Genomic DNA, 17,440 nt, shown 5'->3' on the forward strand with positions numbered 1-17,440 from the left:
TAATATTGAAAAATAAAATAATATAATAATAACCTATGAGGTTAAGCTATTAAATAACAGTCCCAAAATAATTTTTGTTTGTACAATGTTGGTATGAGCCACCAGTCATTTAAAAATATAATAACAAAAAAGTGAAAATAGTGGCATTTTGGGGTTATGACAACAGTTACCATGGTGATACCCAATACTGATGAACAGAATAAACATCACCCCTGATTTATTGACATTTTACTTTTATTTTGTGACTTACTAATTTACTGTTGTACAGATTTGGCATTTTCAGAATACAATATAAATTCAGAATATAAAATGAGTTGCATTTACTATGTTCTATAAGCTTAAAGTTTAGTTTATAATGTGCATTAAAAAAATATACACACTCATCACATTTACAGAGAGGCTAATGTGCTTTAATAAGCATGTCATTTTAAGTATGTTGTGTAACATATTTCATAATGCTTCATGCCTGATCCCTCACAAAGCACATGGTCATTAACAGAAGTAAATATTGATGCTGATGATGAAGTCGCTGTGATGTCACTAGTAATTACACGTCCATGATCGTGGCGTCGCTAGTTCCCAGAAGCTCGTCTGTTTTGAGAAAAAGCAAACATAAACTATGAACATGTTGTTAAATATGATTCATGGCATTACTGTACTCTGAAGAGAGTGCATAGACATCTACACATTTCTATTTGCAGTGTTGTAGCCAATCACAGTGAGGCCTGTTGAGCGCATGAATGCAGTGTCCAATCAGAGCTTTGGATCTTGTGAAACCTTTCATTATAGCCATCGAAGTGTTAGTGATAATCATAGCACTGGACGGAAGAAAAAGTTGTTTTTGTTCATTATTTTATTACTGACTGAAAATGCAAGAAATGCTTGTTTTTAATGGGATTGTTCAGTCAAAAATTAATATTTCCTTATAATTTGCTTACATTTGAGTAGTTTCAAACCCCATTGACTTGCATAGAACTGGTGATTTACTCGGTCACCCTGCAGCGCCACCAAGTGGATGTTTCATTTTTTTAAATTACTATTTGTACCATTCATTCTACAATGTTTTTTTACACCTTTATTCTGCTTTATCTTGTTATTATATAACTTTATAACCCTCTCAGCTTTTTGTTGTTCTTTATTTCTGAGCTGTGTTACACCATCTGTCAGTGTGTTCTTCAGTTGGCCTAAACTAATCCTGGACAGAACTTAATCTTCACAGTCTTTGGACATCTGCACTGTGAGTCTGTGTGTTCAAACAGTGATCCGTTAATCAAAGCGCAAGTGTTGGTGTTTTTGTTGTGCGTTTGGGAGCTTTGGCCGTCTGCAGTGCTTAAAGATGGCCTGGGAATCCTGCTGTGATGCGGTGAAGTGGGTTCTGGTGTATGGAAGCTTATTTCTGCCATGGAACAAAAAAGGTAATTGACCTTTTTAACACAAAGTTAAAGAAGACTGTACACAAGAAAAAGTAAAAAAAAAAAAATCTGAATTTAAACTTAGTATGACGAGAAAATAAGTTTGAATTGCGAGATGTAAACTCAGTTATTACAAGGAAAAAAATTGATATGTAAACTGTAAAAAATTTTGAGTTACGAGAAGCGAGATGTAAATTCAGTATTACGAGAAAAGAGAAGTAAAGTTAGAATTGCTGGATGTAAATTCAGTATTACGAGAAAATTAGTCAAAATTGCGAGATTTAAACTCAGTATTATAAGAAAAAAATTAAGTATTCGAGATGTAAATTCAGTATTACGAGAAAAAAGTAAGAAATGTGAGATGTAAACTCAGTATTACAAGAAAAAAAGTCCGAATTGCTGGATGTAAATTCAGTTTTACGAGAAAAAATTCAGTATTCGAGATGTAAATTCAGTATTATGAGAAAATAATTCAGAATTGCGAGATGTAAACTCAGTTTTACGAGAATAAAAAGTCAGAATTGCGAGATGTAAACTCAGTATTACGAGGAAAGAAGTAAGAATTGCGAGTTATAAATTCAGTATTTTGAGAAAAAAGTCAGAATTGCTTGGAAGTAAATTCAGTGAACAGAATAAAACATCTCGAAATTCAGTATTATGAGAAAATAATTCAGAATTGCAGGATTGTAAACTCAGTTTTACGAGAATAAAAAGTCAGAATTGCGAGATGTAAACTCAGTATTACGAGGAAAAAAGTAAGAATTGCGAGTTATAAATTCAGTATTTTGAGAAAAAAGTCAGAATTGCTTGGAAGTAAATTCAGTGAACAGAATAAAACATCTCGAAATTCAGTATTACGAGAAAAAAGTAAGAATTGCGAGTTATAAATTCAGTATTTTGAGAAAAAAGTCAGAATTGCTTGGAAGTAAATTCAGTGAACAGAATAAAACATCTCGAAATTCAGTATTACGAGAAAAAATGAGAGTTGCGAGATGTAAATTTCAGTTTTACGAGAAAAAATTCAGAATTGCGAGATGTAAATTCAGTATTGCGAGGAAAATAGTAGGAATTGCGAGATGTAAATTCAGTAGTACGAGAAAAAATTCAGAATTGCGAGATGTAAATTCAGTATTACGAGAAAAAAGTCAGAATTGCGAGATGTAAATTCAGTATTACGAGAAAAAAAAAGTCAGAATTGCGTGATGTAAATTCAGTATTACGAGAAAAAAAAAGTCAGAATTGCGAGATGTAAATTCAGTATTACGAGAAAAAAAAAGTCAGAATTGCGTAATGTAAATTCAGTATTACGGAAAAAAAAAGTCAGAATTGCGAGATGTAAATTTCAGTTTTACGAGAAAAAAGTCAGAATTGCGAGATGTAAATTCAGTATTATAAGAAAAAAGTCAGAATTGCGAGATGTAAATTCAGTATTGCGAGGAAAAAAGTAAGAATTGCGAGATGTAAATGAAAAAAGTCAGAATTGCGAGATGTAAATTCAGTATTACGAGAAAAAAGTAAGAATAGCGAGATGTAAATTCAGTATTACGAGAAAAAAGTCAGAATTGCGAGATGTAAATTCAGTATTACGAGAAAAAAGTAAGAATTGCGAGATGTAAATGAAAAAAGTCAGAATTGCGAGATGTAAATTCAGTATTACGAGAAAAAAGTCAGAATTGCGAGATGTAAATTCAGTATTACGAGAAAAAAGTCAGAATTGCGAGATGTAAATTCAGTATTGCGAGGAAAAAAGTACGAATTGCGAGATGTAAATGAAAAAAGTCAGAATTGCGAGATGTAAATTCAGTATTGCGAGGAAAAAAGTCAGAATTGCGAGATGTAAATTCAGTATTACGAGAAAAAAGTCAGAATTGCGAGATGTAAATTCAGTATTATAAGAAAAAAGTCAGAATTGCGAGATGTAAATTCAGTATTGCGAGGAAAAAAGTAAGAATTGCGAGATGTAAATGAAAAAAGTCAGAATTGCGAGATGTAAATTCAGTATTACGAGAAAAAAGTAAGAATAGCGAGATGTAAATTCAGTATTACGAGAAAAAAGTCAGAATTGCGAGATGTAAATTCAGTATTACGAGAAAAAAGTAAGAATTGCGAGATGTAAATGAAAAAAGTCAGAATTGCGAGATGTAAATTCAGTTCTACAGGAAAAAAAGTCAGAATTGCGTAAAGTCTCACAGTCTCACAAGAAAAAGTAAAGAGTAAAAAAAAAAATCTGACGTAAAAAGTTGCGATTTAATCTTTTTGGTTGTTTTTTTTTATTCCATGGCGCTGACGAGTCTCACCCCAGTGCGCGGGCAGTGGATCTGCGCGTACCACTCCAGACAGTACAGGCACACGTGCACGCCCTGGCCGATGAACAGACACATCCACAAGATGATGTTCCACACCGGGCTCTTCCGGCTGTCGTTCATGGCGAAGTTAAACACCACTGGAAAGGTACAACACACAAAATCAGCACATTTCTGCCTGCTCTTTAACTCTTTAACTTGTCTTTATGCTGTACAAAATCTTAAGGCTTAAATGCATGCATGTAACTAATTAATTAATTAATTTATGGATGAGAATCCTAGAATGCACTGGAATCAAAGTCAAACCAACATTTTTATAAAGCAGCAGATATAATTTTTTATTTAAATATATATTTTTTGCACTTGTGTGTGCAGGACACTATAGTTCATTAACGTGAGGAGAGCAAAATAAAGTAAACTGTGGCATATTATACCCAATTATTCTCTGTGATTGCTAATGCTCTTCTTACACACATACTGAACAATATAAAGCTTTGCTTGGTCACTGGTTAAGCTAAACTGGTATTATCTAATTATGTAGTACAATTTAACAGATATTCAACATAATTCATGTGTGAGAGAAGGACGGACGGACAAAACCAGTCACATATCCACTCATTTAATAACTCTTCATATTTTATCACCATTTTCTAAAATTTTGGTTTGACTAACAAAATAGTTGGTAACACTTTACAATACGGTTCCATTTGTCAAAATTAGCTTATTGTAAAGTGTTATCAATTAGTTAAACTAGCGTTCTTACCACCGATACCCGCGAATGTGCAGAACATCACCGGGTAGAAGAACCCGAAGCCCATAGTGAAGGCGTATTCATGAACTATTGCAGAAACGGCAAAGACACTCACTGTGGCCATCGAGCGCTGCTTATAACCCGACAGCTGAGGGGGTCGAGAGAGATTAAAACATGACATGTATACAACAGTGAGATCAGAGCCAAGTCCTATTGTAAATTGTGGTTGTAGTTCCACCAGAGCTCCACTGGGGGGCGATCACCCATGAGTGCAAAATGAATGGGAGTCTATGGAGCTAGACGGATAAATGTGTCTCGTTCACCCGATTGCCGTTGAGAAATCTCAGATTTTATTGTAGTTTTTTGCAAGTTTGAAAGTTGAATGAACGAGTACTTATGTCCTTTCGATTTCTTCTAGGTTGAGTTGTTGCCCATAACACGCTAGCATTCTGCTAATGAACGCTGATTGGTCAGTGAAGGACTGATTGAGTGGTGGCGTCGGGATCATTATGTTAAGATCTTTAGTTTTACAAAAACGTGCTCGAGAGAACAGAAAGTGCAGAAAGTGACCGACTGAAGGATTGCCGTTAAGCATCTCTGGTCGTACGATACGTTTTTAAAAGACTTTTTAAAGCAAATACTTGATTTTCTTTGCATCTTGTTTCGAATACAACATTCAAATTACTAGACAAACAATTATATCCTGAGCAAAGTGGATTTTGAGGGGTGTATCTCCATAGACCTCCATTCGTCCTGTGAGCGCCCCCATGTGGAGCCAGAGTGGAACTGCAGCCAGTTCAGGATCCGGACGTTTACTGAGAGTGGAGGTTCTCCCCTTATTAGACATTCTCTGTTCGTTCTCACCCGGATGAAGTCTCTGTAGACGTAATAAAAAAGCCAGTCGTGAACGACGACGTTCCACGTGCGGTAATAATTAGCGAAAGAAGTGGAGTTCCACCAGTCCTGATGAAAGAGAGACGAGACCAAACCTGTGAACCTAGTCCATAACAGCAAGCATTTACAGATGAAACTCGAAAAATTTGAATATCGTGCAAAAATTTTGATGATTATGATGTCTTAGTGAGTGGAGGCGGGGCTCATTTGAGGCGAGGGTGTCGAGTTACATTCAAGATCTTTTAAGACATGATTAATATTTTTTTTAAATGTCATTTTGGTGATCAAAGATGAGTGTTAAGGGATGAATGATTGACATCAGATCTATTAAAAAATATTAACAGACACAACTTTTTTGATTTTAATAATGTTAGTAAATGTGGAAATTGCTTTATGATTTTTCATTGTTCATGTGAACTATTGTAGTTAACAAATGGAACCTTTTATATATATATATATATATATAGACAATAGTTGATAACTCTGACTTTAAACTAATGAGAGATCACTTACTTTGTAAAACATCCGGTCGGCAAAACGCAGCATCTCCGCGAAAGCGTTGAGCCAACAGTGCAGAAACGCGTAGAAGGCCAACATTAATATGAGCATCCCTGAACACAAGAGTCACACACACACACTCAAATCACACAGACTGCCTCAATCATACCTGCATAAACAGTTTTTCGGAGTGTGTGTGTGTGTGTGTGTGTGTGTGTGTGTGTGTGTGTGCACCTGGGAAGGCGGCGTGGAAGAGCATCAGGATGAGGGAGCGTGAGCTGAACGGCTGCTGGCTGTTGTTGGTGTACACTGGGATGCACAAGCGCACCAGTATGAAGTACAGGTAGAAGAGACTGGCCAAGATCTGGTAGAGGAACATGAGTGTGAGGAACTCTCAGGGTCAAACAAACACTCTGAGACACACTGAGTGAGTGTGTGTGTGTGTGTGTGTGTATGGACAAGCAGAATTATGACAGAATTTTTTTTTTTAAGTGAAATGTGTATGTTAAATAGGCTCTAATGTTATTTTATTTGTTAAATAAACTATAATCTTCTTTTTACATTTTTATAAATTTTTATTTGGGCTGTGCAAAAATTATTTATGATTAATCGCATCCAAAATAAAAGTCTGTGTTTACATAATATATTTGTGTGTGCTGTGTATAATTATTTTGTATATATAAATACCTATGCATACATGTATATATTTAAGAATTATTTGCACTTAAATTCTGTATATATATATATATATATATATATATAATATAAATATTCTATATATGAATAACACATTTTCTTAAATATATACATGCATGTGTGTGTATTTATATATACAAAATAATCATATACAGCACACACAAATGTATTATGTAAACACAGAGTTTTATTTTGGATGCGATTAATCGCAATTAATTTTTGCACAGCCCTAATTTTTATATTGTGTTAAACTCTAATGTCCTTTTAAAAAAATAATATTTGCATTACAATTTTATATTATTTGTTAAATATACCTTTAATGTCCTTTTTACATATATATATATATATATATATATAATATTATATTTTTATATTATTGGTTAAATATTCTATAATGTCCCTTTTAAATTTTATTAATATTTTTATACATTTTTTATATTATTTGTTAAATATACTCTAACTTATAATTTGTATAATTAGACAATCAAACACCTGATAATACTGACAGACGGAGTATAAGATCATCTGCAGACTTTTATTTGAAATAAAATAAAATATTTTAATATTTTGGTCTCGAAACCTACATCAGCCGAGAGAGTGCTTTTGTTTATGTACTTAAATATATAAATATATTTTTATGTATTTAACTACATAAACAAAAAAATATAATATATGTGTATATATATATATATATATTTATTATTGGTTAAATATTCTATAATGTCCCTTTTAAATTGTATTAACATTTTTATTCAATTTTTATAGTATTTGTTAAATATAAGTATAAGTATAATTAGACAATCAAACACCTGATAATACTGACAGATGGAGTATAAGATCATCTGCAGACTTTTATTTTAAATAAAATAAAATAATATTTTATTTTAATAAATAATATTTTGGTCTCGAAACCTACATCAACCGAGAGAGTGCTTTCGTTTATGTAGTTAAATATATAAATATATTTTTTAAATCATCAAGTACAGATGATAGTATGCTAAATATTATTTATGCCATTTAAAATATGTTTTGATGATTTTCATCACTGTATCAAAGTAAGAAAAATCGAGGGGTGTAATTATCATGAAAATAATGCTACAGCTTTGTAATGTAATTTCTGGTTTTTGATTGTAATGTTTATGTGTGACATGACGTGTTGGTCAATCCCACCTTCAGAAAGTTCTTGCAAACGTAGTTCCACCTGACGTTGGGGGTTCTGAAGGGAACAGCAAACACAGAGGTCAGCGTATAGAGAGCCTAAGTCCCGCCCCCTCCGCTTCCGGCTCATGGGATCGGAAAAAATATGTACGGTAGTCAATGGCGAGAGTCAACTTATCTTGTTATTCCGTCTGAACTGTGCCCTGAATTACACATATGATATTTGTCAATTTAAAAGATAAATCTAAAAGTCGAAAACGTCGCAGTTTGTCATAAAACAGAAGAGTAACTTTAAGTTTTATGTGAAAATCGCTTAATGAACTACATCTCCCTGAAGCGAAACAACGAGTGAGATCCGCTGCTCGTGTGTGTGCAGTCTGGTCAACACACTCAGGCATGACGGCATAACGCTATGATTATAAGGTAAGACTATAGAAACAATGACAGACATCAGCCTCAGTAAAGTTAGCTTCATTCATTGGGAGAAAATGTGCGCCTTTGGGGTTTGTAGTCTTTATAATTACGTATTTTCACAGTCAACGGTTTCACATCAAACTGCGACTTTCTTTACTTTAAAATGTGTCTTTTAAATTGACAAACATCATATGTGTAATTCAGGGCACAATTCAAACCACATCAAAATATTTGTTGTCCCTCGCCATCGACTACCATACAATATTTTTCCGAAATAAGGTCCAATGGTAATGACTGGAAGGGGAGGGGCTTAGGCTCTCTATTGATCTGTGTGTGTGTGTGTGTGTGTGTGTTACCGCGGATACTCCTCGCGGTAGATCAGCGTCGGGCAAAACAAGAAGTACAGATAACTGTAGAGTGACGGATATCGCAGAGATTTATCTGTGGAGACACACAGATCAGGGTCACAACTCAAACCACACACACCGTCAACATCTCACACAGTGTCACACACACTTTAGAAAAGACTCTCACACCTGACTTATGTTGAATATCTGTCAGCTGTTAAATTGAACTACACAATCAGATAATAGCAGTTTAGCTCAACCAGTGACCAAGCAATGCTTTATAAAAGAGCGTTAGCAATCACAGAAAACATCATCAGCTCAAAGTGGAGGAATCATTTCTGGCCACAAATTTGTATAATTTTGTCTCTGTTTGAAGAATATTTCTGTATAATACGTCACCGTTTACTTTATTTTGCTTTTCTCACTTACATTAGTGAACTATAGCGTCCTGCACACACAAGTGAAACGATATCTAACGTGATATCTGGATAGTGTTTGGTGTGACTGTCTAAAGAGAGAATGGCGGCGTTTTAACACTCTTACCCTTCAGCGTTGAGCTTTTGAGGACGGCTGGGACGGTTTCACGGATAAACGAGTAACTCTTCATCACAAATCTGATCTGTGGAGTAAAAGCAGGAGTCAGGACGCCTTCAGTCCTTTACAGTGAAAACAGGAGATTACAGTAACAGATCTAGAATAAAGTTATAGTCCAGATAAAAATCATTACTTATTAATTAGGGCTGTCAAACGATTAATCACGATTAATCACATCCAAAATAAAAGTTTTTGTTTACATGATATATGTGGGTAAACTGTGTATAATTATTTTATATGTATATAAATGCACACACATGCATGTATATTTAAGAAAAAAATATTTATATATAAAATATCTATATTTATATATAATATAATTTATATATAAATCTATATATACAGTATATATATATAAAATAATTATACACAGTTTACCCACATATATTATGTAAACAAAAACTTTTATTTTGGATGTGATTAATCACGGTTAATCATTTGACAGCCCTATTATTAATATTAACTTAACGACACCGTTCAACTAAAGACTTTAATCAGGAATGAGTTCCCTAATGAATATTAATGAGTCTTCCCCTAGCATCCTGGGAAAAAAAATATCGCCCCCCGGACCCCCCTAGAGGGGTAATAAAACCTTCTCACTTTTTTCACCCTGACCCATATTCATGCCTGTAAAGGTATAAAGCTGACAGATGTATTATTATTTACGTTAGGCAAATGTGAATTGACGCTGTCAATTAATTGATATACATTTTGAATTGACATATTTAAATATAGGGCGCCTTTTGAGGTAAAGTGCCCATTTGCCGTCGTTACCGTGACGTTTGCCGCTGGCACAGATGTCTCGTCTGGTGGATAAACTTGACGTAAAATTCGTCATGTGTAAAAGTCTATCTTTGGTCTCGTCTCATTTAACTAGTTTGTTCCATGGCAAAAAAAAAAAATTGTTTTATTATGTTATTATAAATAAATATTTTTATTTACTTATTTAATGATCTTCACTATATGAACAATAAAATAAAATGAGCTCTGTCTTTGTTAAATGTCAATAAAAAGCAATAATGTTTCATATTTTTAAAATGAAAACAAAAAGATCGTGTTCATTTTGTTAACAGGAGCCTATAACCACATGGCCAAATATGTTGAAGATTTTTTTTTTTTTTTTTTAATGAGAAGAGGCAAATTTCATTTTATTTTTGACGAAAAGAGGCAGAGTTGTGGCATATTTTGTTTTATCGTTGCCTAAAATATATATAAATAGATAACCGAGCTGAGTGACGCGATCTGATCCATTTGCAGAAGAACCGGACTCGCGTCCTCTCGTCTTCGGGAGTTCGTTCTTGGCAAGTCTGAACTACCAAGGACGCAAGTCCGAACTTTGTGTACTTGGTATTGAAGAACGGCTTGTATCTGCCCAGTTGTGTCCATTTGGCCGCTGACCTCTGACCCCCTTATTTGAGGTCGTCTGGTTTGATATGCATGGTATGATGCCAATAATTGAGTGATTTAATTTGGTTAAAGGAGAACTCTGGCGCAAAATGAACCTTTGATCTAATTACACATTGTTACCTCGACTGTTATCTGAGATTTGGTTTCATGATTTTTGGATCCTGAACCTCAAGTGAACGTTGGGCATCGCTTCGAGTCTGGCACTATGTTATTAAGCCCAGTTCGTTAACTATTAATTTATTAAACTATTAATTAATCATTAAACGATATATAATAGTCTAATATAATTTAATGATCGTTAAATAAAAAATAAATGTAATTTATTTCTAAGTATACATTTCATTATGTAGATTATAAAAATATATTATATAAATAATGATTGTCATTAAATTATATATTATTATTGACACATTATTATTAAAACCCAGTTTTGTTAATCATTCATTTATTAAACTTCTATCTTCATATTATTTGATGTAATGATGTCGAAAATATTTTATTATATTATTATGTATTCAATATTATATTATAAATAATTATATATTCAACAATAATAATTTAATATTTAAACATTTAATATAAAATGATATATATAACTTATATATTCTATTGTTTTTATTTAAAATAAGCACTAAATTATATATGTAATTTATTTGTGATTATATACCTGATTATTATATATCATTTAATTATCATGTAGATTATATATTAACAAGCTATATAGAAATTGTATATACAAATTGAAACTTTAAACTGATTAAATGATTTTATATACAGCATATATAGAGTTTATAATTAATATTTATATAGTTAATATAATATAATTTATTTAATTTAATGTTGATTAAATTGTGGATTGTATATTCCCAGTACCTGTTCTAATATGATGATGAATCGAGATGCGGGTGGCAGCTGGTAATGCACGACGACACACACGGGGAATATTCCCAGCATGCTCATCTGCGCAGCACACAGCACGAGCGCACACACACACGTCCTCCAGCGGCTCCTGAGGGCCCGTTCGCCCCAGACGCGCAGAATGTGGTACGGCCCGAGCAATGTGTAGCTCAACATGAGCGTCCAGGCCCAGACCACCGTACTCAACTGACCGAACGCGTAATAAAACAGATCAAAGTCCAGAACCAGCCTGAAATACACACACACACTCACTGTCAGGCTCTCACACACACATACACACCTATATACACACACTCACACTCTCTCTGTCTCTCTCTCACACCCATTCACACACAGATACAAACACTCTCTGACACACACATACACACCCATTAACACACATTCACAGACTCTTTCTCTCTCACCTGCCCTGGTCGATGTAGTCCACTGCTAGAGTGCTCATGATGAACAGGAATAGAGCTGCGATGAACATGTGGTAGATGGTCCTGATGTGACTGATCTCAAATAACTCACTGGAGAGAGAGGATCACTTTTTTGTGCCATTTTTAGTTAAAATTAAAGGAGTAGTTCACTTTTAAAAAAAACTTTTGCTGATAATTTACTCGCCCCCATGTCATCCAAGATGTCCGTGTCTTTCTTTCTTCAGTTGAAAAGAAATTACGTTTTTTGATGAAAACATTACAGGATTTTTTGCATATAATGGACTTCAATGGGAACCAAATGGTGCAAGATCCAAATGAGAGTTTCAGTGCAGCTTCAAAGGGCTTTAAACGACACCAGACGATGAATAAGGGTTCTATCAAGCGAAATGAGCGGTCTTTTCAAAAATAAATAAAGTTTAAGTTTTATAAGCACAAATGCTCGCCTTGCTCTGTTCTGTGATGAGCATTCGTGACTCTCCTGTTCGAACTCGTTTATCAAAATTAACAAATCTTTTTTCGAGTTGTGACTCGAAGGGTCCTAGATAAGACCCTTATTCATCGTCTGGTGTCGTTTAGAGACATTTGAAGCTGCACTGAAACTCTCTTTTGGACCTTGAACCGTTTGGACCCCATTGAAGTCCATTATATGGAGAAAATCCTGGAATGTTTTCATCAAAAACCTTAATTTCTTTTCGACTGAAGAAAGAAAGACATGGACATCTTGGATGACATGGGGCGAGTAAATTATCAGCAAAAGTTTTTTTTTTTAAAGTGAACTACTCCTTTAATATTAATAATAATAAATATAGCTGCAAGTCTCGAAGGGGAAGCAACAGCAGTGCAGAGCCAGAAGAGCAAAAACAGAACGAAAAAAAAAAACACACTTTCACTTTCGCTTCCGAGGTTCAGTAGTTCAATTTTGTGCAGCGAATAACAAATAAACGTTATATTTAACAAGTTCAGATTCGATTATTCTCAGAATGACACCATGTCTGGAACGGATGCAACTTCTGCACCTCTTCTGGCCACAGTCTATCTCGCGGTCGCGATTCGAACCCACGACCTGAATTTTGTGCTTGTTTGATCGTTTAAAATTTTTTTTAATTTTTTTTTATTTGTGCTTTGGCAGATACAGGCTTTAACAGTTTGTGGCCTGAGAGCCTATCGTGATCTGCAGCTACTCAGAACTAAGAAAGTGTAATAAGTGGCAATAAGCATCAAGATATCACAGTTTTTTGCTAAGGAGATGTTTGTTTAGTCTCTTCTTGAAGGCCTGAATATTCTTTGAGGTGATTTCACCTACTACGGTAGAGGGGAGGCAGTTCCAAGTTGTTACAGAGATGCAATTTATGACAAAATTCAAAATGTCCGAACGATGGTTTATCCTCGGATCATATCTTCAGATTGGGCATGAGACAAGGAATCCGTAGACACCAAGGTCAGTCATGTTCTCATGACCTGTAGGTGGCGCTGTTCCCAAATTTGGCATGGGCCCTCAGATCATGGTTCTGATGAAGTGTACCAAGTTACGTTTCAATTGATCAAAGATACCGCCTCTGAACCAATTTTGAGTCAACATTGAGTTCCCAACATATTTTCTAGAACAAATTAAAGTGAATTTTTGAACTGGTGGTGGCGCTATAGAGTTGGTCCTAGAGACCCCAAAGTCGGTCTTATCACTGTTCATTACTATCAGTACAAGTGTGCCAATGTTCATCATTTTCCTACTTGCGGTTCATAGGGCTGCCGTAGACTCTCATTGGGGAGGAAGAATAGTACAGGAAACAAGTTTTAATATTTTTATGAACTTGTTTATGAAGTCGTGATGTGTTGCCGTTTTAAACTGTCAAATGATTTGTTTATTACTAGGCTGTGAGTCTATGGGTGGTTGCTAGGGCGTTGCTAGGGTGATTTTCGATTGATAAAGGTCAGTAATACTTACTCCAGCAGTGAGCATCTGGCTATAAACACCTTCCCCTGCTCCAGTTTGTGCCTATATGTGCAGAAACACTTTTATTCAAGCGTTCAGGATACTTCTGGATTGGCAGGATATGACATCACAGACACTCACCTGTTGTCGGTGCTTCCCGTCTGCTCGGTGTGTGTTTGTGTGTGTGTGGACAGAGACTGGATTGAGTCAGTGAGCGCTCGCTCCAACACTTCATTCAGACGAGCCTGAACATGTCTGATCAGCGCCTCTTTCATCCTCTGATCAGAGAACAGTTTTATACGGTCAGTCCGAGCGAGGCCAGCTCACGCTGCGCTGTCATAGTGCTGTGTCAGGTGTCATAGTGCGGTGTCATGTGTCATAGTGCGGTGTCATCATAGTGCGACGTCATAGTGCTGTCGGGTTGCTTTCACTTTTCTTTTTAGTTTAAATTAAAGGCAAAAATCACCATGGTCTATAAATTCTGCAATATGCAATACTAAAATATCTTTTTTTTTCCGAATGTGAGAAAAATATTTTAAATTATATAGAACAGTACAGAAGTATAATTATTATATCTAAAAGGAATGAAAATATATTTTCTTTTCATGATTATTTAAAAAATGCTGATATATTACTTTAATTGTAAAAAAAAAATAATTTAATTGGTATTTGATGCCTTTAATTTCAGCACATACAAACACAAACACACACACACACACACACACACACACACACACACACACACACATATATATATATATATATATATATATATAGGGCTGTGCAAAAATTAATTGCGATTAATTGCATCCAAAATAAAAGTCTGTGTTTACATAATATATTTGTGTGTGCTGTATATAATTATTTTGTATATATAAATACACACACATGCATGTATATATTTAAGAAAATGTGTTATTCATATATAAAATATTTATATAATATAGATTATGTATTTATATATATATATATATATATATATATATATATACAGAATTTAAGCACAAATAATTCTTAAATATATACATGCATGGATAGGTATTTATATATACAAAATAATTATACACAGCACACACAAATATATTATGTAAAAACAGACTTTTATTTTGAATGCGATTAATTGCAATTAATTTTTGCACAGCCCATATATATATATATATATATGTAAATATGTATGTATGTATATGTATGTATGTATATGTATGTGTGTGTGTATTTATTATTGTGTATATAATTATATATATATTGTTGTGTATGTAATTATTAAATATAAAATGTATATATTTGTGTATATATAAAATTATATTAATTAAACTATTAAACACTTTTTTATTCAAATCAGCTTACATTTTAAAGGCATTACAACAAATAGCACCATGATGTATGAATATTTCCATAATTTTTTTTAGGTTAATCAAAACACACATACACACACAAAAAAAAAAAAATTCTTTCTTTCTTTTTTTAGGCAGGTTAATGTTGTTTTCCGCAGTGACGTGTCTTACCTCCATGTCTTGGTTTGTCTGTGTCATCTCTCTCGTTCTCGTGCGATTCTCCTCTGCACACACACACATTATCTTTACATTATCTGAGCAGAATCAAGTCCTGACAGAAGGATCAGTGTGAACTCACGCTGTGTGATGGAGCCGTTCTCGGTGTGTGTGGCTCCTCGGCCTCGAGTGTGTCTGGCGTTGTGTGTTGACATCACGCTTTAATCGGTCACAGTCCTGATGAAGTTTTCTATTCAGATGCATGAAAACGTGATGCTGGTTCAGCTCTTGATGAAGTCTAATGCATCTCATCATCTGACCTTTGAACTCTGCTGAAATGTTGACCTGGAGTAACCTGTGCTATGGTATAAGTGTACTCTGAATGTAAACACTGCTAATCTTTGACCAACGTTGACATGAACTCGTTTCATGACCGAAAGAAACCCACACATTTACATATATTGAATATTATTACACAATTATGGGTATGGCTGATAAATTAAGTTGAAGATGATGCTAACAAAGAGACAGATTGAAATTGAAATTACTCATGAATTTATGAATGCTTTAATTGCTAGATTTGATTTGCTTTTTAATTGTAAATACGCAATAACTTCATAAGTGTTCCTAAAAGGGATTTATGAATGAATTTTCACCCCAAAAATATAAGAAAAAATAAAACGTTTTTATAAAAAAAAGAAAATGCATTAATATATGTGTGTGGGTGTACAAGTTAGTCTTATTACTGTAATAGTGTTTTTGCATTAAATTAAATTGCTTTAATTAAATTATTACAAATCAAAAGCATTGCTAATAGCAGCACCATGATGAATAAATAATGCACCTTAAAATATAGCATTATTTTTGTATTAGAATTTGGAAAGCCAATGTAATTGCCATGCATATAATTTCAAAATACATAGAATAAAATTGTCCTAAAATAGGCTTTCTGTGAACAAAATATGTTTTCCTTTTTATTTAGTTAAGTGAAATATGACCCGACAGATTTCACGAGATTCACCCTAATATTTCAGCATTTATTACAAACGATAAAATCTCCAGTACCTGATTTTAATGACTGAATATGAAGCGTAATGATCAGAAGGAAGACTGAAGCGTTCGTGGGTCTCCAGTGGTGTTGTGCCGCTCGCGGAGACTGCGTGTGTGTGTGTGTGTGTTTATATGAGCTTTGCTCTTCAGTGTCCTCACTATTGATCTGTGTACACACTGAATCTGCTCTACTGACCCTGTGTCCACTTACAACACAACACACTCTGCTGTCAGTCACTATATATACGAGAATATGCTAGCGTCAACTAATTACTAGGGGTGTAACGATTCACTCGTTTTCTCGATGCATCGATTACAAATCCTGATGATGCATACGCATCGATCCTGAAACATGTATTTTGAATCGCGAATCGTTTATTTACCTGAATAGTCGATTTAAAAGCTAAGAATTGAATTAATCGCGATTCTATAGTGATTCAGTGGTTTAAAATGTATAAACACAACCTTAAAGTGTTCCTGGTACTAGTTTTGATTTATTTAAAAAAAAAAAATAATTCCCTTGATCTTGGCTACTTTTCCTAAGTTTGCCTCCTCAACACACACGATTTTTTTTTAACTCAATTCTACAATGTTTAGTGGGTGAAAAAAACAAACTCCTTAATCTTGTATTTGGGTCAAAAATGGGCACCCATAGAAATGAATTAATTCTAAAATAAGCAAAATTAAGACACCATGTGACAGCAATCTTTAGGTTTTAGCTCTAAGAACTTATTGGAATGATATTTTAATGTAGTTAAAAAATAAAACATAAAAATAAGCATAATTTACATAGAAAATATGGTACTCTTTGAAGTAAATAAATTCAAAAATACCCCCAAAATAAACAACAACACCATAAATGGATAGACAAAACTTTATCAAAGAGAGTGATATAACAATTATAATAAATAAAAATTAGGATCACACCTGAGTCCTCTGTGCCCACATTTGTCCACAATTACAGGATTAAGGGCTATAAAGTGAATACGGTTTGAGGGTTAATGCAAACATTCATATTAAAAGCTGCTAAAGTTATGTTTTTTACTAGGTAATTTTTTTAAATTGCTAGGTAATTTTGATTTCAGGGAGCTTTAACATTAGGTTCACAGACGCATCAGGTTTATTAGGCTCCTGTCACTTTAAGAGCGAACGCACT

The 17,440-nt window shown here is 34.0% G+C and overlaps 1 protein-coding gene across 1 annotated transcript; it reads right to left on the reverse strand.

Moving 5' to 3' along the window:
• Positions 1 to 276: 276 nt before the first annotated feature.
• soat2 (sterol O-acyltransferase 2) lies at positions 277 to 16,408 on the reverse strand. Its single transcript, XM_039654107.2, has 16 exons — positions 16,300 to 16,408; positions 15,377 to 15,484; positions 15,250 to 15,302; positions 13,886 to 14,022; positions 13,757 to 13,807; positions 11,797 to 11,904; positions 11,348 to 11,621; positions 9,017 to 9,092; positions 8,483 to 8,567; positions 7,725 to 7,770; positions 6,093 to 6,222; positions 5,874 to 5,971; positions 5,331 to 5,429; positions 4,479 to 4,614; positions 3,710 to 3,855; positions 277 to 591 (listed from the first exon to the last, which is right to left on the reverse strand). Exons 2-16 carry the CDS (start codon positions 15,447 to 15,449, stop codon positions 541 to 543), a joined length of 1,563 nt encoding a protein of 520 aa, XP_039510041.2. The 5' UTR covers positions 15,450 to 15,484; positions 16,300 to 16,408; the 3' UTR covers positions 277 to 540.
• Between the last annotated feature and the right edge of the window lie 1,032 nt (positions 16,409 to 17,440).

The sequence above is a fragment of the Pimephales promelas genome, chromosome 8 (genome assembly GCF_988280905.1).
Source record: "Pimephales promelas chromosome 8, fPimPro1.hap1.1, whole genome shotgun sequence".
NCBI classification, from domain to species: Eukaryota; Metazoa; Chordata; class Actinopteri; order Cypriniformes; family Leuciscidae; genus Pimephales; species Pimephales promelas.